Source organism: Lycium barbarum, chromosome 7 (assembly GCF_019175385.1).
Source record: "Lycium barbarum isolate Lr01 chromosome 7, ASM1917538v2, whole genome shotgun sequence".
NCBI classification, from domain to species: Eukaryota; Viridiplantae; Streptophyta; class Magnoliopsida; order Solanales; family Solanaceae; genus Lycium; species Lycium barbarum.
The window spans coordinates 5571381-5596037 of record NC_083343.1 but is presented as its reverse complement, the minus strand read 5'-3'; the positions used below and the strand labels follow the sequence as shown (position 1 = coordinate 5596037).

The window sequence follows — 24657 nt, the reverse complement described above, 5'->3', positions numbered from 1 at the left end:
TAAGAAAGTCAAAAGGAAAGCCTAACCATTAGTTAGAATCTAACTAAGTGACTACAAAATCTTTAGATTCCCCTTATTATAAGTAGTAATTACTCTCCAGACAGAGTAACAATATTAGTTTAACATAAAACTGATAATTAAACGGTGAAACTGTTAACAATTTTGAAAATTTATGTATATTCATAAGCAAATGGAATCAAAAGTGCATGTTTCATGTAATTGAAAATTAAATATGCTTAATTAGATATTACAAAAACTAAAATTAAAAGTTACCAATAATTGAAAAGCCAAAAATGCTATTAACCCTAAAACAATTAAGGCCTTTTCATTTTCATGTTTAGATTTAGTTTTTCATCTCTTCGAGTTCTTATATTTCTTGCCTTGGACGATTTTATCCGTTTAACATATATATCACTATATGTTCGTGTTGTTACACATTTTTGAAAATGAATCTAATATTTTTAGCCATTTTCTTGATCACTCCCCACTCCAAAACAAACTCTGTACACCAATTAGTTATTATGACACGTCCAGTGTAGTTTGTTTTCTTAAGGAATTTTTTTGATAGACAATTTTTGTTATATGTTCGGTTATTGTTGCATAGATGTGAATTCATTGTGATGTTGAATCATCGGGATAAGATTCGGGAAAAAAAGATATTGAAGATCACTGAAACTATATGCAAATTTTTCATACGGTCAAGTTCCTCAACTGTATCTAAGGAAGTCTTAGTATCTTAGAAGAAAGTCTATTTTCCTCAAGTCAAGTTGATATAAGCTTAAATGTTATCAACTTATACATGTGGATAAGTTGCTTAAGTGAATCAACAACGGAATGTGACTATGAAGAAAGACTACTTTTATAGTCGATGGATCCTCATCAAGAACCATATTGTGGGAACATTTCCCCATTTCCAGGAATGCAACTTGAGTGGTTAGGAGATTATTGAAAATTAGAAAATTCATTCTACAACTCAACTCCATACAAAGGGGTTATTGGGTAGATTGATCAACTTGCAACATGTTGAGAAATTATGTATCAAGAAATTGATTCGTCGATTCATCCCTCAACATTAAAAAGTTCCATCGAAGAGTATTTCTTGCATTCCAACCTTTATCTTAGATTTAGGTTTATCCTCTGACTGTTCTCAAGACAAACTTGCCATGGTCAATGGGTTGTAGCAATTTGGCTTCCAGGAGTCTCAAACTAGTGACTTTTGTTGCTTCGCTGATGAGATATTTGAACACTTATTCTTTGGTTGTCATATTCTTAGGGGGGTTTTGGAGTTGAATTCTAATTTAGTTGTAATTTCAAAGACATATTTGTAATTGGCAGTCAGAACTTCAATGGGAATATAGTATAGCAAAAAAGATGATCACGAAGGTAAAATATGTTCTCGACTTAATAGCCACTCTATGTGGTTTTTTCATTATACTTACGCATTTTCTTTCATATTTTTGTGTTGCTGCAATTTGTTTGACATCATTGACTTGAAGTTAGAATGAGCTTTAGTACTCTGCAAAACACGTCAGAAATTTGACTCAAGACCAAAATTATATGTCGCCACTAAAACACAACAACAACAGCATACCCAGTGTAGTCCCACAAGTGGAGTTTGAGGACGGTAGAATGTACACAGACTTTACCCTTATCTTTGTGGGATAGAGAAACTGTTTCCAATAGACCCTTAGCTCGAAAGAAAAGAAAAGGATTTGAAACACGGTATCAAGAAAAATACGACAACAAAATAGCAAGATAGAAAGCAAATGAAGCAATGGGTAGTAATACACATTGAAGAAAAAAAACTAGGCGATTACTAGCTAATACTACTAATAAGAAGAGCAGTCCGTTACCTACTAACCTTCTAGCCTAATCATCGACCTTCACAACTTCCTATCTAGGGTCATGTCCTCTGTGAACTGAAGTTGTGTCATGTCCTGTCTGATCACTCCCCACCCCCACCCCCCTGGACCCCTCACACTTCCTTACTGTCGTGAGAAATATCATTAATCATGCATGTCTGACCTAATCCTAATAAGTAATGTTTCAAATACCAAATAATGTAAATCTATAAATTAGAATTCAACCTTTATTCATCATTTTAGAAGGGAAATTTTCAAAAATATAATGTCCAACGTATAATATCACGCCACGTAGCCCAATATACAATATTATACAACAGTATACATTATATCGGGGGGGGGGGGGGGATGCATTATACATAATGCATCAAGACAGATTTTCCATGGTCAATCGGTTGCAAAAATTTGGCTTCCAAGAGTCTCAAACTTGTGATATTTGTGGCTTAGCGGATGAGATATTTGAACACTTACCTTTTGGCTGTCATATTCTCGGGGGGGGGGGGGGGGGGGGGTGGAGTAGAATTCTAATTTGGTTGTAATTTCAGAGACATATTTGTAATTGACAACCAGAACTTTTATGGGAATATAGTTTAGAAAAAAATGATCACAAAGGTAAAATATGTTCTCGACTTCGTATCCACTCTATGTGTTTTTTTCATTATACTTTCATATTTTTTTATTGCTGCAATTTGTTAGACATCATTGACTTGAAGTCAGAATGAGCTTCAGTACTCTGCAAAACACGTCAGAAATTTGACTCAAGACCAAATTTATATTTCGCTACTTAAATACAACAACAATGACGACGACATACCTAGTGTAGTCGCACAAGTGGAGTTTGGGGATGGTAAAATGTACACTGACCTTACCCTTACCTTTGTAGGGTAGAGAGACTGTTTCTGAGCCTTAGCTCGAAAGAAAATAAAAGAATTTGAAGCACGGTATCAAGAAAATTATGACAAACAAACGGCAAGATAGAAAGCAAATGAATCCACATTAAAGAAAAGAAACTACGTGATTACTAACTAATACTACTAATAAGGAGAATACTCAGCTACCTACTAACCTGCTAGCCTAATCCTCGACATCCACACCTTTCTATTTAGGGTCATGTCCTCAGTAAGCTGAAGTTATACCATGTCTTGTCTAATCACCTCCCAGTTCTTTTTGGGTCTACCTCTATCTCTCTTAACTTCTGTTACAGCCAACCTCTCACACTTCCTTACTGATGTGAGATATATCATTAATTAAGCTCGTCTGACCTACATAGAACGTGACACACAATAACATTATCTTCCATTCTTTCTAGTCCGTTTCAAATACCAATAATTTTAAATCTAATAAATTAGAATTCAACCTTAATTCATCATTATATTTTCAGAAGGGAAATTTTCAAAAATATACAGCCTAACATAACTTATTACGTCACGTTGCTCAATATACAATATTATACAACATTATACCTGAGGAAAGCATTATAAATAATGTATCAACTTTGTACGTAGTTAACCAGCCTTGAACCTTTAGAATGAATATAAAATCGACATTCGTATTATATATGGATTCTTGTTCTGTAATGGCGGTGCCATTAAATACGAGCCTTGCGCTCAATCTTGTCAGCAAGTACTCTAAGATTCACCGTTAAAATCCCCAGAAATCGGCCCCTCACTTTCTTACTTCCATAGACAATCTCATATAAGGTGTCCATAACCGCTCTATCACCCCACTTTATAAGCTCGAGATTGTGTATAATAATGTATAAAAAGTGTTTATACACAAATATGGGCTAAAAACAAACTCAACATAAGATACGTGGCGTAAATATTTTTTCCCAATAGACATCAAGCTTAATTTTCCCTTCTCTCAAAACTCAAATTTTGGTTACTTCACCTACCTCTTTACTAGCAACAACCTCTAACCTCCTAAATAATTTAGGAAATCTTCCCTAATACACTATTCATTACCAAAATTTGTAGTCCTAGTTTTGTACCCTTCTTAAGAAGACCCTCAAAACCAAGGTTGAAGAGTAGTACAAATTATATATATTATACCTTTCTTAGTAGCCCTCAAAACCCTCTCTTTCTCTTGCGTTTCTCTACACTTCTCTCTCTAATGGAAGATGATGACGAATTCGGAGATCTCTACACCGATGTACTCCAACCCTTAACGGCATCGTTTCACTCTCAACAACAACCCGACCCGACACCCGCCGTCGATCCGACCCGGACCAAGATCGATCTGAACAACATCAACAGCGATGACGAAGAGATCCTATACGGAGCTCCGAAATCGAATTCTACTGCTCCGAATAGTCAAGAGAAGAAAACCCTAGCTTTGCAATCCGGGTCGGGTTTACCTGGATTACCCGAATCGAATCTGAATTTTGATATTACAGCTGGGAAAATTGGGGGTTTGAGTGGAATTAATGAATCGGATACGAAAACTAGGGTTTTGGAGAAGAGTGATGATGTGAAATTTGGGGAAAAAGGTTTTCATGATTCGAATTTCATGGATGAAGCTAATATTGATATTGTAGTTGAAGAAAATGATGATAAAGACGATATCTTGATCGAAAAAGACGGTGAAAACGATGAGAATTTGATACCTGGGTTGTCTATTCCGGGCGTTTCGGATAATAAAGATGGTAATAATGTTGTTGAGGATGATTGGGATAGTGATGATAGTGAGGATGATTTGCAAATTGTGTTGAATGACAATACTCATGGACCAATGGGTATGGATAGAATAATGGGTGTTGAAGACGACGAGGACGATGAAGATGGAGAGCCATTGGTTATTGTCGCGGATAACGATGGTCCCTCGAGCCATCCTCCAATGATGGAGGATCAAGAATGGGGCGAGGAAGGTGGTCCCGGTGCTAACGGGGAGAGAAAGGAGATAGGCGATGGATTGAAAGTGAATGGAGCGCCCGGTGGAGTAGCAACGAAAGTTGGGTACAACAATCACGCGTATCATCATCCGTATCATTCACAGTATAAGGTCAGTGATGTTGTACACCTGGGAGTATGCAATGTAAGCTGTCTTGTAATTTACATTATCGTATTGTGGGTCATTGGTGATGTTATAAGGCCGATCACACTCATTGTATGCACAAGCTGTATAAAGAAGTGTACTGATGATAATATTATTATTAATGAAATTCATTTCATAATTTTGTTGGAGATAATTCATGTTTGGTCATTCTATAGCATGGTCATGCTTTAAAATGATGTTTGCAATGTTTCAATACAAGGCATCCGCAATGGCTAACAGTGCTCATCCACAAATTGAACTCTGTTTGAGATATCCAAACGTACAATTGAAAATCTCCTTAATGAAAAGATGTGAGTGGATGTGTGATGAACTCTAACTAATCAAGATACTAAGTGGTTGCATGTCGGTTCACACGTTTATCGCCACGTGATACATTGAATGCTCTCGTCTAACAGTACTCATCTAAAAGCATTTCAAAGAGTGGGTAACTGGCTGTTGTTAGCACCTTTTTAAATAGATAAAAGCTATTTTTGAACTATTTATCACTGGCTGCAAGATATATCTGCTGCTGCTATGTTAGTAGGTCTTGAGAATGTAAATGGAGAATTTCAGAAAACTTACGGACATTAGTTTGTTGGACCATTTCTGACTTTGATCTCTTTTCGGCTTTGCTATGCTTTTCTTTCTTGTCAGCACCTTCATTTTCCAGACGGGCTGGACCTGTGCAAGTAGGTCATTAACCGATGAACTATGAAGCCTATTCAAGCCAATCTGTTGCTTAAACTGATAATGAATATTCCGAAAGATTGGTGCATTTTCTTATTCTGAGTGATCAAGTACTTTCAATTAGTATTTGGACAAATATACAACAACAACAACAACAACAACAACAACAACCCAGTGAAATCCCACAACGTGGGGTCTGGGGAGGGTAGAGGGTAGAGTGTACGCAGACCTTACTCCTACCAAGGTAGGACGGCTGTTTCCGAAAGACCCTCGGCTCAATAAAAAGATTATTGGACAAATATAATGAAAAGAAAAGATTATATAAGAATTCGTAAAGCTGATAACTGTTTTCTTTCATTTGCATAAGGTTTATCACATTTAAGCTACATATGCAAGACCTATTTTCGGACAACAACAACATACCCGGTGTAATCCCACAGGTGGGGTCTGGGGAGGGTAGAGTGTACGCAGACCTTACCCCTACCTTGAGAGGTAGGGAGGCTGTTTCCGAAAGACCCTTGGCTATTTTCAGACGTCTTAATAAAACTGAAGATTTGGGTCCATGTTTCTCATTTTTGCTTTTTGTATCCGTGAAAGCAATGTTTTACGTGCTTATCTGGTTAGATACTTGACACATTTGAACTGTTCTTTTGCCACATATTTACTCTTGCTCTCTTACTTGATGAAATCCTTCAGAACTGCTAGTATGCCCATTTTTGTTGTCTGTTTCTTGTCTGATGATTGAAAGATTTGCTATATATTTTTACTTTTACTGATTAAAAAATGATTTACTATATATGTCTTATTTTTTTTTTTCCCATTGCTGTCGTGATTGTTGTTCCCTGTTACATTATTTCAACAACTGATAATGAGTGTCTTCTCCCTTTTTCTTGTCTCATGTAGTATGTAAGACCTGGTGCAGCTCCTATACCTGGAGCTCCTCCGCCGGGTCCTGGAGGAATACCTGGTCAAGTCCGTCCTCCTGTCAATGTAGGCCCTGTTGCTGGACGTGGTAGAGGTGATTGGCGACCACCAGGAATGAAAGGTGGCTATGGGATGTCCGGTTGGGGAGGCGGTGCGTCTGGGCGTGGCTTTGGGATTGGGTTGGAATTCACTCTTCCTTCACACAAGTATGTTTCCTCGTGTGTCCCTGATTTATACCGTATTTGGAATTGCCATTGTTTCTGTTTGGTGAGTTTTTGTATTTACTGTTATGAAAGAATTTAGTGTAACACCTCTTTCTAGCTATCACTGCTTTGCTCCCAAATTTATTTTTAGCTTACCTTGTGTGTTGATTCTGTAATTAATTTGATTAGTGTCATTATGAGCAAATCTGACGTTCTGTCCAAAAAGCGTGAGAGTGCTTTAGTTCCTATGGCCAAAATTCTTTGGGACTTTAGAGCGATATAACTATATTCGCAGAATAATGTCTTTACATGATGCAGTCAGTAATCAATGACTCTTCCTGCCTCTTATATTATGGCACTGTCTGCATGCTGCTAGAAGAAGTGTTTGCTTCCAATAAATTTCCTAAGTAACTTGTTATTTTTGATCTCTCTAAGACCTATTGAAGAACTTGTCCTCGTGTTGTGAAACTATGGGGAAAAGGGTAATATATAAGGATGTGGTAGATCTATGAGGTTCAGGTTAAATTCATGCTATTTATGTGGTATGTGCATGTAATTTCGGCTGATAGGAAAGCTGATGGTATGAATATGTTGGAGTGTGGTGAAAGTATTATTGTGCACAACGTCAGATCACTACTTTTCATTTCTTATGTTTCTTTGGGCAAATCATGTAAATGCTGGAAATGTTCAAAGACACTCAAAATGCTTATTTAGCCTTGTAAAATGTCAGGACTATATTTGAAGTTGACATTGATGGTTTTGAAGAGAAACCTTGGAGACTTCCAGGCATTGATGCAACAGATTTCTTTAACTTTGGTTTGAATGAGGATAGCTGGAGAGATTATTGCAAGCAGCTGGTTGGTTAACTATATTTCCTGTTCTTATATTAAGTTTCCTTGTGAATACATGCATCGAAAAGCCTTAAAACGATTAGTTGTTTTAAACCATGGAAGTATTTTGAATTTTAAGGTTGTCCTCTCTAGTCTCTATACCATAAGCTTCTTAATAAATTGGTTTCCAAGTCCTCCCTACAATTTAAATTTTGCAAGCTAAGCAAGAATTGTAGAATATTCCCTCCTTTTCAATTTTAGGATGTGTTCAGTATGAAGGAAATTTTTTTTCCAGGAAAATAAGTGGGTTTCTTTCTTATTGTCTTGTGTTCGGTACGTAAGCAGAAATATTATCCTAAAAGCATTTGTGGGTGGTGGGTGGTGGTGGGAGGGTGTGGTGGTGAGGGTGAGGGGTGGTTGGTGAGGGGTAGGGGTGGGGGAGTGAAGATGAGGTGAGTTCGAGGTGTGGAGGAGACAAGCAATGTGGAATGCCACCTGTGGGACTTGTTTTCCCTACTTTCATTTGGGAAGTCATTTTCCTCATTTTTAAGGAACTTGTTTTCCTAAAGAAAATGTTTTCCAAAATTTTTGAGCAACCAAACATGAGAAAATTGGAAAACATTTTCCGAATTTTTTTTCCACTATACCGAACACACCCTAGGTGTTTTACTTTCCTTTCTAGTATGTTTAAAAAGAATGCACTCTTTCTATATTTGGTAACTCTCTAATTCCAACAATTTACACGGGATCACAAGATTCAAAGGGCATTTTGGTACGATACACACATCTTTAGTTTAAGATTAGTAGTTTCAAAAGTCTCTTTTATTTTCTTAAACTCCGCGCCTAATCAAACTAAGACGCTTATATTGAAATGGGGGGAGTATGATTTTATTAGGATGCCTTACGTAAAAAAAATGAACAACCTGGTTCCCCCCTTAGTATGAGCCTGTTTGGATGGGCTTATGCCTATAAGCTGTTTGCAGCTTATAAGCTAAAAAAAATAAGTTGGGGTAGTCTAACTTTTTTTTTTTTGGGCTTATAAGCTGTTTTCAGCTTATAAACTGCTTTAGATAAGCTAAGTCAAATGGGCCCCAATTGTTTTTTTGAGCTTATTTTAAGCACAAAATGACTTTAAGCTGGCCAGCCAAACGCTCAAAAAAGCTGAAAACAACTTATAAGCAACTTATAAGCCAATCCAAACGGGCTCTATGCCCCTTCTCCTTTCCTTGTTCTGGTTGTCATGGGTGCTTTCCAGCCATGCCCCATAACCTGTTGGTCGCGCCCCATAGCACAGTGGCAAGCCTCTTAACGCCTGAGAGACACTGTGCATTCATAAGAGAGCTAAGAAGAAGGAACAAGTTTGGAGTGCAACCACATAATAGCAAATCAAAATGCATTGTTTAGTATGTATGAATGTATTGGTTCTGTAGAGTGGAAATCTTGAAATATGATAATCGATCTTTGCTCCAGGAACAACTTCGACTCGAGTCAACTATGCAAGGAAGAATTCGGGTGTATGAAAGTGGGAGGACAGAGCAGGTAATGTAATGCTTATGCAGATGAAGATACTATCTTCAGCAAGACGTGCATGTCTAAGATACATATCATACTTCAAAATTGTTCTTATTCTTATTTGGTGTTCGTTTTAGGAATATGATCCAGATCTTCCACCAGAACTTGCAGCTGCAGCTGGTATTCAAGACATTCCATCGGAAAATTTGAATGGTAAAAATGATGGAACTTCAAATGACCTAGCAAGAGGATCTATACGCATGCGACCACCCCTAGTATGTATTTTGAACTCAAGCCTTACCTTTAGAAACTTTTCTGGTATTATGTGGGCCTAACATTCCACTTGGCTATTGGTTGAAGTATGCTTACTATTACATCTTTAACTATAACAAGTTATGGTACCAAAGTTTCAGATATTACTTGTCGTACTATACTGATATGATATGATTTTCTACTAGCCCACTGGAAGACCGATACAGGTTGAAACTGGTTCTGGTGATCGTCTACCATCAATTGATACCCGACCACCACGACAGCGCGACTCAGATGCAATTATTGAAGTGAGTGATCTGAACCTGTCTTTTTCCAAATCCAAAAAGGAGGTGTCTATCAAAATAAAAAAAGTCTCAGATTCTCGTGCTGAAATCTCTCTGCATTATTGTTTACCTACTTTTTGCTTGTTTCTATCAAGACTGTGCTGCGTCTTATTTTCTACATGTTTTATTTATTTCTTTTGTTATTTTCTTGGGTGAACAGATTGTATGCCAGGATGATGACCAACACGCAGGGAATGACAAGAATGAGGTGCAACTGGGCAATAATCCTTCAACAGAGGATTTTAGAGGTGATGCAAGAAGAGGACCCCTGCAGGAACATGTTCAAGAATCTGATAGTTTCCAGCATCCTTATAAGAGCCACAAGCGAGAGCCCAATGCTAGGAGAACACAGTTTATGAATCCTGTAGGTGATCATTTGACCAAAGGGGACGGAGTGGTTCCTTTCTCCTCAGAGGCTCCTCGTCAGTTTGTTTCTGATTCTGGAGGACAGACTTCTGCGCACGACAGTGAGAATTGTGGTGTTCAGCATGAGGAAAGGTACTATATATGTTGCCCAAATAATGTTTTTCCCTTTCTGAGCGCGTGGAGCTTGATCTTTTTTCCTGTTTTAACTGGTAACTAAGATAGAGGCAGGCATGAGGTTTCACTTATTTTTTGGTGTTTGCAAAATTCCACGGTGTATGATGAAAAGAATAGAAGTGTCAAATAAACCTTCAAACAGTCCTCATCATTCAAATGCAATTAAGCAGTAGATACTCCAGATGTAGCTGTGTCTATAGCCTATCATCCTGAAGTTTTGGAGAATAATCACCCGTTCAAGCCATTGGGGCTTTGGTTCAATGTTAAATTTTGCGACATGACTGTTAGGCCAAGGTTGGTATTTAAGTTGCGAAGGGTCAAGAGGGCCATTATAACGTAGTTGTGAATCTGAAATAACAGATTTCTCAATCATAAAAAAGTACTAATTGCAATAACTCAGTTTCAACAGTAAAGTGAAAGTAAAAAGTTTATAGGGAGAGGAATTCTATATGATTTTCCATTAATAGGGTGCTAAGAGAAGTTCTTATGTATGGTTCTTGAGAAGAAAGGAAATCATATCATGTATATAATGTCAAGAATATGTGAGAACACTGAGAGGAGCTGCAGAGGAATTCTCTATGACCATGTGCTTGCACTAGTGATCAGCTCTGTCTCCATACTCGTTTATCCTAGTCATTGTAAGGTAGTAACTAGTATGTAGGATGAGGTCCCATGGAACATGCTACTTGGAGGGTTGTTATGTTAATTGACGAAACTAGCGAGGGAGTTACAAAATTTGGAGTTGTTTAGAAGCACTATTCAGGGTTTTTTGGATAAGTGGCTACATAATAAGTAGAAACAAGGCAGAATATATACATTGCAAGTTTAGCTTTCATAGAGAGAATGTTGGCGAGTGAGATTAGACATGGCTTGATGCCTAAATGAGAAAGTCGATATCTACGTGGGAGAATGACATGATGGATAAAATTTAACACATTAAATTAGATGGCTATAATGGAGAAGTGATACGACGGTGATGCAATTAGAAGATACATGACAAAATGAAAGAAAATTCTATAGAACTATTATGAGCGCACCATGTTAATGAGTAAATGTTGGCCTTCAAGGCTTAACATATCCACAAGATGAATGTAGTATAAGTAGCCCATAAGGCTTTGTTCAAGTGGTGAAGGTTGTGGGACTTGTGACTTAGGTCACAAGTTCGAGCCCTGTATCATGGGAACTAAGCCTGGTATTTAAACGGAGAAGGGTAGGGGGGCGGGCTCATTATTCCCTAGTTTTTATTGTTGCAGTTGGTCTTAAGATTGTTCCTATCTAACGAAACTTTTCTACTGGGTCAAATGACAAAGTCATTGTTGCCCCTAGACATATTTTTCCGGTCATAAAAAGATGAATGTAGTAGTAGTGAGAACGTTAAGATGGATGTGTTGTCCTATGAGATTGGTCAGGATTATAATGATTACTTCGGGTAGAGGACAGAGGATGCAAGTAGTACACATAGAATGACTTGAGGAAAGGTGTCTTATATAGATTTACCACGTTTGTATCTACGATAGTATGATGATTAAAGGAGATAAAAAGGGGATGTGGCTGACTTAAAATTATGTAGAGAAAAGTTGTTTCAAAAGACTTACAATCCCTATGGTAATACGGACTTAGCTAAGTACATAACACAATGTCAACAAAGGAGATCCATGTAGGTAATACCATGTAGTTGGGATTATAGCTTAATTCCACCACTCATGCTTGCGCCATGGTAGATTCCCTACATCACACTTCTTGGGGTGCGACTCTTACCCGGACCGTGCGTAAACACTTTCTTCGTGCACTGGGCAGTCTTGCTGTTTTATTAGGCCAGACGTTTCTTAGGAGTCCTTTGATTCTATTTGGGAACTTGTATTCCGCGTATGAAAGTAAAAGTGTGTTTGGCTAAGCTTCTAAGTCGGTCACACTAGCTTATAAGCACTTTTTGACTTATCTACGGGTTTGATAGACAACAATAGTGCTTACAAGACAAATCAACTAAAAGCCATAAGTTGGTTACCCTAACTTATGGTTTTACAAGTTATATATGCTGGGCAGTATATGTTGTTGTTTGGCTTTTATGTACTTTGTTTTTTTTTTTTTTTTTTTTGGTAAAGTTACTTTGTTACACTGTGTTTGGCAAGTTTTCCTCTATGGTACTGTTGGGCGATCTACTTTGTGTCATGGTATTTGAAGATGGCAGTTAAGTTTAGCAAGATAAAAGTAAAGGTCCAGACAAATGTGGAGGTCCAAACATCAAATAATAGTGGTGGTCTAGGATGTCTGATCCTTCACAGTGGGAAAAAGCATGGACAAGTTGATCTCAGAAGGCAGTAACTGTCGCTATTTTGGAAATGTTGGAAATTGTCAACCACAAAGAGACTTTGTTTTGTGCATTAGCATAAGAAGTTATATGATAGTTCTTTTTCTTCTATTTAATAGGTCAAAAAGTCATGGTAAGAAATTTGTGAGAATAATAAATGCTTCTGTAAAACAGATTTTAGAAAAATGCTTCTTTAAATGGTGTATCATATGTCCTATATCCGACTATTTTATTTTTGTTCAATCCAAATTGAGTCTATCTTCCATCAAACTTCTTTGTTACATGTGTGTCATCAGGTATGTGGTTTGATCCATCAAGTTCATGCTCTAATGCATTGAGTGTTAACTAGTCATAACATCATCATCATTATTATTATTTTGATAAAGTAACTTGTCACAACATTATATTGAATCAGATTAGGTTACTCGGATGGAGTTGAGCATAATGAAGTCAAAGATTAGCATTTAGTTAATTCTAGTAGCTTCTCATCGGGTATTGAGCTGACAGAATGATTTGATGATACATTACTATATCCCTTGATATCATCTTTCTGTGCTTGCTAACTTTTATGTATTAGCAGATCATATCTTTTTTTTAGCATTGTTGTTTCACAAGCATAATAGGTTTGTTAGCAATGTCCCAAGTCTTTTCCTTTTCTTTTTTCTAGTTAGAAAATTAATTATTGCAAGCAAATAAAGATTACAGAGGAAGCACATGCGAGCCCCTTAAATAAGGGGGTACAGAAGATATAACACAGACAAAGCTTTAAACAAGGAGTGCTCACCCGTCCTTGTTTATCAGGTTATTATGTTGTATTTGATTGGTAGCTGCTTCTACCAACGCAACAACCTAGAGTTCAAATTGATGCGCAGTATAAATTTTGATTTACCTTGTTCAAAGGTGATTGATGTGAACCAATGATTTCCTAGACAATGATCTATTTTTGGACAAACGAGAATCTGGGGATCTCTGGTTGATATTGCCATTTTATTAAAGCTATTTGACAAGCTTCCTATCTTATTTGGATGTCTTACGGAGTAAAGTTTTGTCACACATTATGCTAACTTCCCATTTACTCTTGCTATTTGTTAAAAAGCGCTCATACGATGCTTCTTTACTTGGAGTCTATTGCCTCGCGTTTACCCTAATTTTTTCTCTCTCCATTTCCTACTTCAGGGGAAAAAAGGGAAGTGCACACGACAGATCACCTGACGTTTCTCCCAGCAATAGCAGAGACAGACTCCAAGTTGATAATCTGAAGGAAGAATCATTTGAAAGTGGTGATCGTACACACAGTCCTGTCCCTCCTTCTCCCACTGCTGATAGACATGCTCAGGAGCAAGATACGGAAGATGGAGATGATATCCCTGATCAAATTGTTGGAGCAGACACAAATAGTGAAGTTGACAGAGAGGAAATGGCGTTGGATGCAAGAACTGATAGTGAAGCCATGAATGATGAATTTCCACATTCTGCTAAAAAGCAAAAGTTAAGTTCACGACGTGAACAATCTGATCCTCAAGAAACTGATGATGGAGAAGACTCCAAGGCTGGAAGAAGTAGCGAGAATAGCAAAGTGCAATCTGGAAGCAGTAGAGGTTATCACAAGTCACGGGATGATATTGAGGACGAAGTTGTTCAAGATGGACGTTCTATGCGCATAGATAATGCCAAAAAAGCAGTTGCCAGAGACGAGGATAGAGTCCGAAAGAAAGCCCGCAATGAGAGAGAAGCAGAAAAACACCCTGTGGTAGTGAAAGGGAGGGAAGATTCTTATTCCCGTAAAGGCGTTGACTCTAGTTCAGCCCATTACATTGACCGACGAAGGGAACGTGAATATTCAGAGGGAGTATGGCAAAGGAGGGAGGACGATCTACAGGGGAGGAGAACTAAAGTAGAAGAACCACGAAAGAGGGAGTTTATTGATGAATTTGGGTCCAGGCACCGCAGCAAGGCGAGAGAATTTGAGGGAAGTGATAGAGAAGAGCGCCATTTATATAAAAAGCAGCTGGAGAACGTTAATTTAAGGCCTGATTATGATAAGGATATGGGAGCAAGGCACAGAGACAGGGATGAGTTGAAGAGGTATGACACCTTGGATGATCGCCACAATAAAAGAAGGAAAGAAGAGTCAAAATTAAGTAGGGAATACATTGACAAGGAAGAAACCTTCCATCCCCATGGAGAAAATTTGGTTCGCAGGAAGAGAGAGAGAGATGATACCTCAGATCACCGAAAGAGAGATGAGCTGATGAGACTAAGAGATGATGAGCAGCACTATATCAGGCACAAAGAAGATGGAGTGTTTCAGAGGGAGAGGAGTGAGAGACAGCGAGAACGTGAGGATTGGTATAGGCTTAAACAGTCCCATGAAGAGCCACTACCAAAAAGGGAGAGAGAAGAAATAAGGGGTGGTATGCGGGCTGGACGTGTTCCGGAAGAGAAAGCTTGGGCCGGTCAAGCTAGAGGGAAAGATGAGTACAGAAACTCTGATCAGCATTCAAAGGATGTAAGGCATGCTGACCATATTAGGAGGAGGGATCGTGTTGAAAATGAAAGTCCTTCGAGGCTGAGGACACGTGAGGATGAAAGAAGAGCAAGGCATGATAGGGTGAGCTCACGTGAAGATCGTGCTCCCCATGCTTCTGATAACTCCAGGGTGAATGAGAAAAGGCATAAAGATTACCTAAAGAAAGGTAAAGAATTTGAGGGTGATCATAACTCCCAGATAGCTTTGAACACGATCGAAGACGAACCGAATGGACAGAGAAATGAGTTGGTAAGTACCTACTTCATGTATTTATGCCAAGAGTTTCAAGTTTTCGTTATCACATTGCATTAATGATAATGATTTAGGACCCTGTGTCCGTGAAAATGGGATAGCAAATTTTACTCATTTAATAACAGATGCACAACTAGCCCGGTGGAATCGAAAAGACTTCCAAAATTAAGACAACTTTGTTTGGTCCTTGTCTATGCCGACTTTCCTGAAATGAAGATAAAATACTTTTAGAAATAAAGACAGTCAAAAGGTTGGTTTTAACAAAAAACAATACATGATAAGTAACGCCTCAATCCAAATTAGCTAGGTTGGCTATATGAATCCTCTATATGTTTTTACTCTACTCAAATTCATTCTAATTCGAAAATTCTCCAAAAGAAATTTTCTTTCAAAAATAGTCTGGACCCCACTTGTTTGTACCAAACATCGGGTGGAAACCAAAAAGAAATTCTTTCAAAATGTATCTAAGCACAACTTTCCCAAAATTGTTCTCAATCTTTTCTAAGGTCTAATTTTCCCAAAAAATGTTACCAGTTCAAAAAAAAAAAAAAAATCCCCCAAAATTAGATCCAAACCAAAGACAAACGCCAAGGGATAGACACTAGGTGGTGATCAAAAGATGTGATGTTACTTGAATTCCCTCTTTTTTTTTTTTTCTTTTTTTGGGGTTTTTTTTGGGGGGGAAGGTGTTGGCGATAATGGTGCTGGACCAACTTGCTTGCACCGTAATTAATCCATCATGTATTTCTACTTCACACCAGCAAAGATACTTAGGCAGATAGACAGCTGACGCCTCTGCTACGACTTGAACCTTGGTTCTCAAGGTGTTTACTTCAACTCTCGACTGTTAGGCAGCCCCTTGGAGGCTCTAACAAGTTGGTTTCTTCTAATGTTCATGAGAAGGTAAAGCTATAGACAAAAAGAGACAGCACGGCGAACTATTTAATGGAAATTATGGTAATTACAAGAGGCCTGGTATTCTGATTACACATGGTGCTGATACTTAGACTCTGTTGGCTTAAATGGTATTTCATAGAGATTCTTTCAGCATTTGACGACTTAAGAAACTTTTGATATTTCTATGAAGTACTTTTTGAGTATTGTTTTCTTTTAAAGTTATATACAACTGTGGTCAGCTGGAGTTACCTAGTACCTGTACGGGTGGAAAGTAGCAAATATACGTAGGAATAGTCGAGGTGCGAGTAAGCTTGCATGGACACCGTGTTATTAAAAAAGTTATATATAACGTCTGGGCTTAACTTACCTGTTAAAACATTAGGAGCACAAATGGCTGAATGTAAGGGGAAAAAGTGGTAAGCGGTGCAAATGGGGCTTGAAGGCAAAGATTACATAGAAATTTTGAATCCCTTGTTGAATTTCTTTTGAATATCACAAAAACCTTTTTTTGTGATAGGGAAGTCCTTACATACTATTTCATAGAACATCTCATTATTATTATTATTATTATTATTATTTATATAGAGAAGAATATCAGCTCCAAAAGTGTTTTAAGAAAAAGTTTCATTAATTTATACAGAGGGAATTGTCAATTGTTTCAGAGACTATCAAGAGGTATTTCAGATATATTACTCAAAAGAAATGGTACAATATGCCTAGTCGATTAGAATTGAAAAATCCTGTCCGTATTGTTACAAGCATACAACTCATTGGGAGATAAAGAAATAGAGCGAACCAAGTGCCAGTGCTCTTTTGTTCCTTTACACCTAGGTCTTTTTTGGACAGAACTCAAAATTTCTGATGCACTCGATTATGGTATGGGTAATTTTCAGGTGCAAAATAATGTGGTGGGCCATTTTGAAACCGAGTCCTAAACCCTTGAAGCTTGTTGTGAGACCAAATAGTAACCTAATTTCGATAATGGCTCGGATTCTTTGAATTTTGTAAGCTTGTACTCTCAAACCTACTTGGACATTATAAAAGTTTCTGTTGACTAGATTGTAGGTACTTAATCATGAACGAACGCTGTGAGACTATTAAAAACTAATTTCTAGATTCAGAAGGTGCATTTGGAGTCCAAACAGATAGTTAACGTCACGACGGGTGACTGGAAGTATTGTTCTGAAGAACTAAGTTTAGATCATTTTGGAAAAGATTCTATGCTTTCAAAACACTACTATTACACGAAAATATTCTATGCTTTCAAAACACTACTATTAAACATTAAGTTGGCAAAAGAAACTTAAGAAGCACACTGGTTTAATTTGCATTAATATCCAGGCGCAATCATATGTAATCCACATTACCCTGGGTTTCTAGTTTAGATGCATGGAGTATTTAGTGGAAGCAATGATAAAGGGGAATCTGGGTCTATCAAAGTATGGTTGGTGTGGGGGTGTAGAAGCATATTCTTCAAAATCTAATTTAACTCCCATAAGTTAAATGTGCGGTTTCCTTACCTTCAGGTGAGCTCAAAGGGAAAATTTGTGCAAGGAACCAATGAGAACAAGAACCACAGGAATCGCCAACCCTCCAAGAAACATCAGGAAGCGGCTTCATCAGATGACGAGCAGGAGGATTCCAGGAGGGGACGTTCCAAGTTGGAACGATGGGCAAGCCACAAGGATAGAGACTTTGGTATCGTTGCTAAATCATCAGCTTCCTTGAACACGAAAGAAAACGATGTACACAAGGGCACGGGTACTTCAGTAGCTAACAAAAATCAAGATGAAGCTTTAAAGATGGTCGAAGACAATCAACAACCTGCAGCTAACAATAAAAATGGAGGGGGCCCTGAGATTAATAACGTAGAAACAAAGCCTATGGAGGATAAACACTTGGAGACAGTTGAGAAGCTGAAGAAGCGGAGTGAGCGCTTCAAGCTTCCAATGCCAAGTGAGAAAGAAGCTCCAGTAAGTAAAAAGGTGGAAGCTGATCCATTATCCTCGGTCCAAAGTGAAATCCGTCCAGATTCAGAAGTGAAGCCAGAGCGTCCAGCACGGAGGAGGAGATGGACCAGCAATTAAATGAGAGCATTGAAGGAACGTCTTTGTTGGATGGCTTATTTCCTCCTCGTGGAGCTACTGTGTTTTCCAATATGCACCAACTTGAGGAGCACGCCTGTACTGCTGTTGTCTATTCAGAATCTGAGGTTCGTTTAGACCTCCCAAAGTAGATTTGGGAATCTGTAACCATGTTGAGATTATCTATTTGGCTTTCTTAATTCTGTAATACGTGTATATACCAGTAAGCATAACATCATAGTGGCCCATTGTTGGGGTGCCAAGCATTACATTTTTGGGTATTAAATGACATTGAATTATAGTGTATGAGTAGTAAACACTGTATTCAAGAACCATAGTTAGTGACTCTGGCAGATAACTATGTCCTCCATGGTCTCTCTTCCTTGAAGACCACTCTCTGCAAGGACTCTTCTCTGTTTGCTGTCACTTTTTTGGACAATGAATGATGAGACTCCAGGAACCGAATCCCGGGATCAACAAGATGAAGGGGACTTGACAGAGAAGCAACTTTAAGGAGAATCTGGAAATAGGAAACAGGGACCTGAAATTGCCCTTACCCGTGTAGTATATATCGCGATAAACTGCTTTGTCTCTTGGAAAATTTATTTGTTTCGTGGAGCACAAAGTCAGAATGCGATTTTTTGTATGCTGTGTTAGAGAAAATTATCTTGAGTTACAGAAATTCTAACAGAAGAGAAGAAAATCTCTTGACCACGCAGATATCTTTTTTCTTTTGTAGCTTTTTTGGTTTTTCTTTAATATGAAAATTCCTGTGGTTAGAATTGGAAAGGTACGTCGTATAAATGATTACACGAGGATCGCTGATCGCTTACCTATCAACGAAGAAATGTTTCTATGTGAAGAGTTGTGAGTATTCTTGGATGTATGCTAGTATGGTCATGCAGAAAATGAACTTTGAAAGAAGTTTGATTTAGCAGTTGATTTCAGACGAATGAAATTAGTTTTGAATAGAGCAGAATGGTTACACTGATCCGGACACGGCTGTTGCTCCGCGGTGATTCGGACTCGACCCACTCCGGGGGGCAAGAATCTCTTCGAGAATAGTTAGATTCTCCTTCTAAGACTTTTGTTGGACGCTGAGTGCAGGTTTGGTGATTCATGCCATGTCGGATGAGCAACATATGCGGAAGATGGGGGGGGGGGGGGGGGGGCTTGCGACCAATTCTACAGGTATTTGTTATTTTCCACTAGCATAGAAATTGGGTAATTATGTCTGTCAAGGCTTGGACGTATAGTTGTCTCGAGAAGTACTCGTATTATAGCCAATTTAATCCTTGTAGTTTACTCTCTTTTGTCTTGATAATCCTATATCAATCAATTTGTGAGGAAAAGATTTCTTTACTATGAAAAACTGGTACTGAAAAATTCAACTACAAGTTGAAGTGAAACATTTACGTATAATGTATAACCAAACAGTTAAACTGGAAATTAAAGCTTGGAAAAAGGTGAAACTATTTTTTATGTCCAACATCTCTTAATCATCTTCTTTCATCTGTGCATTCACAACATCTAAACCGTAAAATACACCTTTACGAAAACAAGCTACACTGATGTGCCATATGACTCATTGGTAAGTTTTGTTTTGATGCTGTGGGACTGCTACAAGAAATTATGGTTAGAACTCTTAAATTTCATTTTCAAAAAATGTGTAAAAACAATACTCCCTCCGGATCAAAAAGTGTACACTTACATTTTTTTTTGCAATTTCAAAAAGAGTGTTCACTTACCAAATCAAGAAACAATTAGTTTTATTAAGTGTTAACTGATCAAATTCTGATAACGATTTAATTAGGGGTATTTTTACTTATTTTTATCCAGAAATTAATATTTTCTTACGGGGTGTGTAAATGGTCTAAGTAGACACTCTTTTTTATTCGGAGGGACTAATACTTAGAGCCCGTTTGGATTAGCTGAAAAAAAGTGATTTTTAAGCATAAGCGCTTAAAATACTTTTTATGCGCTGAAAGTTATTTTATAAATAAGCAGTTACGTGTTTGGATAAAATGCTTAAAGGGTTTTAGAATAAGGATAGTATTGAAATTATTAGAAAATATAAGAGATAAAAGGATAAAGTAATTGGCCAAATCAAAATAGATTTTAAACGTAAAAAAATAAGTTAGGATTGAACAACTTCTTTATTTTTAGATTATTTTAAGTATTTTTAATTTAATTTAAGTTATTTTTTATTTTACCAAATACATAAATAAATTAAAAATGACTTAAAAGCTGGTTTGAGCTTGTCTTATATGTCAATCCAAACGGGCTTCTTATTGTTAGGTCCAAGAAAAGCAAAAAACCAAAAAATGCTTGTAAAGATAAGCTTGAGCTTAGAATGACTAAACTATCCTTGCATGCTGTACTGATCCATTCCTACTTTATGCAAGGACACAAAAGTAAATAGGACACTATCAGGTACTACTATAAAGTGACCTAATTGTGACTGAAGGGATTCATATGAACTCTAGACTTTAAAGAAATGAGGCAAAGAGAGAGGTATTTGGGGAGTCTTTAATGGTGGTTGCCCTCTCTCTTTTTGCCCATGACTTCCTTTTTCATAACAATAAACCGCCATTTATCTTAAGGCTTTGTTTGCTTAAGCTGTTGTTCTGAAACATACACACACACATACATATCTATATATAATATAAAAGCAGGCAGGTTGAAGGGTTTAGGTTTTAAGATCTAACCCTTTTTGCTTCATCATCTCGTCGTATTCATCATCATCATCAACACAACAACATTATGGCTATTATTGTAAAGGATGAGAGAGGCTGTGATGATATTAAATAATTGTCTAGAGTTCATTATTGGGCAAATGGAGCGGGGGCCCGTATCTTGGCGGGGCGACCCGGGTAAGGCCTACTTTGTTGTTGGTAGTGCAAACCGAGGGTCTGCAGCCATGGCGTGTGCATTGTCTCTTTTGCCCCTCATTTTACACATCTGAGCCTCAAAATATCCTAAAACAAAAAGGGAATTATCTAAAACTTGTAAAAAGCACTAATTTAAGGCTACTATTTAAAATTAGTGAAGTTATATTTTGCTGACTCTTCTGTTTAGAGATTTGTTGCACAGTTAATTATTGAAGTAATTATATTTACAAATATGGAGTACCTTTTTTTTTTCCAGTCACTTAGATGATTACATAATAAACAAAATTTTTTTTACGTACTATTTACTTTTACTAATTGCAAAATTTCCTATAATGAAGTTATATTTGCTTTCGTTTTAGTTTGCTGACTCGTGTTTAGAGATTTCTGTACAGGTATTTATTGAAGTCATTATATTTACAAATGTACAGTGTCTTTTTTCCAGTAAATTAGATGGTTACGTATTTAAAACAATTTTATTTTTTTATATAAAGGTGAATGGATTTGTTTGTAAGAGCCCGTTTGGATTGGCTTATAAGTTGCTTATAAGATGTTTTTAGCTTTTTTGAGTGTTTGGCTGGCCAGCTTAAAGTCAGTTTGTGCTTAAAATAAGCTCAAAAAAATAATTGGGCCCATTTGACTTAGCTTATCTAAAGCAGCTTATAAGCTCAAAACAGCTTATAAGCCAAAAAGATTATCCCAATTTATTTTTTTTAGCTTAGCTTATAGGCATAAGCCCATCCAAACAGGCTCTAAGAAGTGTTTCTTTTATGTTAAAGTTCCTAGTGTATTTTTGGACTAAAATGGTGAAAGAATGGTCATTTGACATTTTCAGTGTATAGGTGGAATGAAAAGAGAGAAAGAACAAGTGGAATATTTTAGATGACTAACTAATGTTTTTTTAACAAAAAAAGAAATGAGTGCATTTTCTATTGTACTGATTAAGGTAGAGAATATTTTGGTGTTAGTATAATCAATTTGTAAAATCTGTCATACTTTTTTCTGTACGGTTTTAACATAAAAATACATTTGTAGAGAAATAATCAATTCTATTAATATAATAACAGGATGTTCTGTGTTTCTTGCAGTCTTTCTTTTTGCTTGCTTAGTGTGTTTGTTAGTCTTATCTGATCTCTTTTTATGTTTTTTTATTGAGCTGAGGGTCTTTCGGAAACAGATGGACACCTTGGTAGGAGTAAGGTCTACGTACATTCTATCCTCCCCAGACCCCCACTGGGTTGTTGTTGTTGTAGTCTGTTAGTCTTTTTATTTTCCCAGATCTGAGCCTACTTAATGTACGCAACCGAGAATAATCTGTCAAGAAGTGTGAAATAAGTAAAACACTTGTGAATAAGAATGAGGAAGCATAGCGATGGGCAGTTTGTAACGATGGTTGCCTCCCATCTGAATGCCAATGACTTCTCCAGGATCTGCTATTGTCATTGCAAAGAACCCTTCTTTAATACTGTGCCATGACACTGTCATGGTTATTGGCAATTTGCCGTGTTGTGTTTTTCTGACTCTGCTTTCTTGGTCATATCCTTTCAAAAATTACAATCATAAGACCTGTAATACCGATGATTATGTGTAGGCTGTTATGATAAAGCTTCTTGAATTTATTTCGTTTTGGGTCAATTGGACCGGTATGTTGTGGTCATGTGGAACCGAACCCTAAACCAAGATTGTATTATAAGCATAGGTTTATGCGTATTAGATTGAAACTAGTCTAAATGGAGTGATATCATTATTTTAAGGAGTTACAGTTGATCCCCATTTGTTTGGTATTGAGGTGTAGTTGTTATTGTATGCTATCATGGTTTGCATTTTGTGTTAGGTCTAAGCCAACGTGTGTGTAGATTCTTATTATTATTGTATGCTAGGGGTCGTTTGGTAGCTGCTTAGAATTATGCAGCTATTAGTTATGCCGGTATTAGTTATGCAAGTATTAATAATGTAAGTATTATGCAGGGTTTAATTATGCATAAATTATTTCGTTGGATGCTGGTTTGTTATATTAAATTAATAAATATTACTATTTAAGTGGGGAGTGGTAAGGTAATATTGTCATTTCAATTTTTTATTCATATATTAGTTATTCCATCTTCTACCCCGAATAGAATAGTACATAGATTTCATCATAACTTATACATGTATTAGTTACGCGGGTTTCTAAATTACCAAACATCGTATTAATTTTATACATGAATAACTTACTTCCTAACTAGCTACCAAACGTGGTATAAGTTATGCAGAAATTAATCCTGAACAAGGTGCCTCTTTACTAGCTACCAATGTTTAATGTTAGATCTAAGCCTACATATGTTTGGTATTGGAGTGTAGTTATTGTGCTATCATTGCTTGCATTTTGTGTTAGATCTAAGCCTACATTTTGTGTTAGACCTGTCACTTTATTGATAAATAGTTTGAGTGTCTGGGATGTCGTGATAAGTTTCTTAATGAATGGATAGAACCAAGTCGTATCTTGGCTTAGAAATGTAAATGACGTTTAGGAATATAATCTTGAAGTTGTTCCCCTCTGTCTAAAGCTTACTGATTCAGGTGTTTTTCATCAGTACAAGCTAAAGCTCAACTGGCTCTCTTTAAGATGCTTCTATCAAACAGAACTACACAGTTCTTGACAATGTTCAATGGTTTGATGTTGAGGCAAGCAATGGACCAAAATGGCGAAAGAATGGAACTCATTTTCTTATTGAGATTTAGCGTGTGATGGTTTTAAGGTTGCGACCAAGGTTTCCAAGAAGGATTACATTTGTAGATATGCTTGATCGAGGTAGCTTATACTGTCTGAAGAATAGTGACCAAGCTCAAAAAGGATTCTTACAATGGGAAGCATAAGTTTGCAAGCGATGTGAAAAATAGCTTGAGCGATATGAAGCTTTTCGATTAACCTAAGGAAATTTTTGTGGTGGTATCATGCATGAAGCTCTTTAGAATGGAATGTTGAATCAAGCTTCTACTTTGCTGTAGATTGTAGAAAGTATTGCTCTACGACTTATGTTTTCTAGAGATGTTCATGAGCAGAAAACCTTTTCCTTTTCTTGTTTTTATTATATGGCAAACAGCTGAATTGCTTACATACTTCTATGCTAGTCCAAAGCATGAGAAATACACTAGAGATATATGGTGTTCATATTTGTTAGCCGCAGCACCTTTTTTTATCAGCTTTAAGACATCAGTATTGCTATAATGGTTTATATATTTGTAATTTGGAAGTCAGCATCCTTGATATGACTATTGTTCTTTGCATTTTGTTTCTATAATAATTGTCATTTCAATTCAACTCAGCTGTGTGAGCTTGCTTATATTGTTAGTCTCAAGCTAGAAACAAATGAAGGTTAGTAAGTTGACAGTCAATTTATCCCAGCTTGGAATTGAAGTGCATGTTTTAATTCAGAAACCAAGAAGAAGCCTAATAACTAGGTTTTGTAACCTCAAAGTGACATCAAACCAATCATCACGTTCATTTGTTAATTTTGGAAAACGGAGGGAA

The 24657-nt window shown here is 37.1% G+C and overlaps 1 protein-coding gene and 1 long non-coding RNA gene across 3 annotated transcripts; both read left to right on the top strand.

Moving 5' to 3' along the window:
- The first annotated feature begins 3784 nt into the window (after positions 1-3784).
- LOC132602999 (FIP1[V]-like protein) lies at positions 3785-18978 on the top strand. Its single transcript, XM_060315831.1, has 9 exons — positions 3785-4862; positions 6486-6712; positions 7440-7566; positions 9010-9078; positions 9189-9326; positions 9510-9611; positions 9808-10145; positions 13672-15274; positions 17701-18978. Exons 1-9 carry the CDS (start codon positions 3975-3977, stop codon positions 18259-18261), a joined length of 4053 nt encoding a protein of 1350 aa, XP_060171814.1. The 5' UTR covers positions 3785-3974; the 3' UTR covers positions 18262-18978.
- Positions 18979-20733: 1755 nt separating this feature from the next.
- Positions 20734-24447, top strand: LOC132602998 (uncharacterized). 2 transcript variants are annotated; one of them, XR_009567934.1, is made up of 2 exons: positions 20734-21541; positions 23706-24447. It is a non-coding gene; the product is annotated as an uncharacterized LOC132602998 (long non-coding RNA). The 2 variants fall into 2 exon arrangements; XR_009567935.1 differs by having other exon boundaries at positions 23720-24383.
- The last annotated feature ends 210 nt before the right edge of the window (positions 24448-24657 follow it).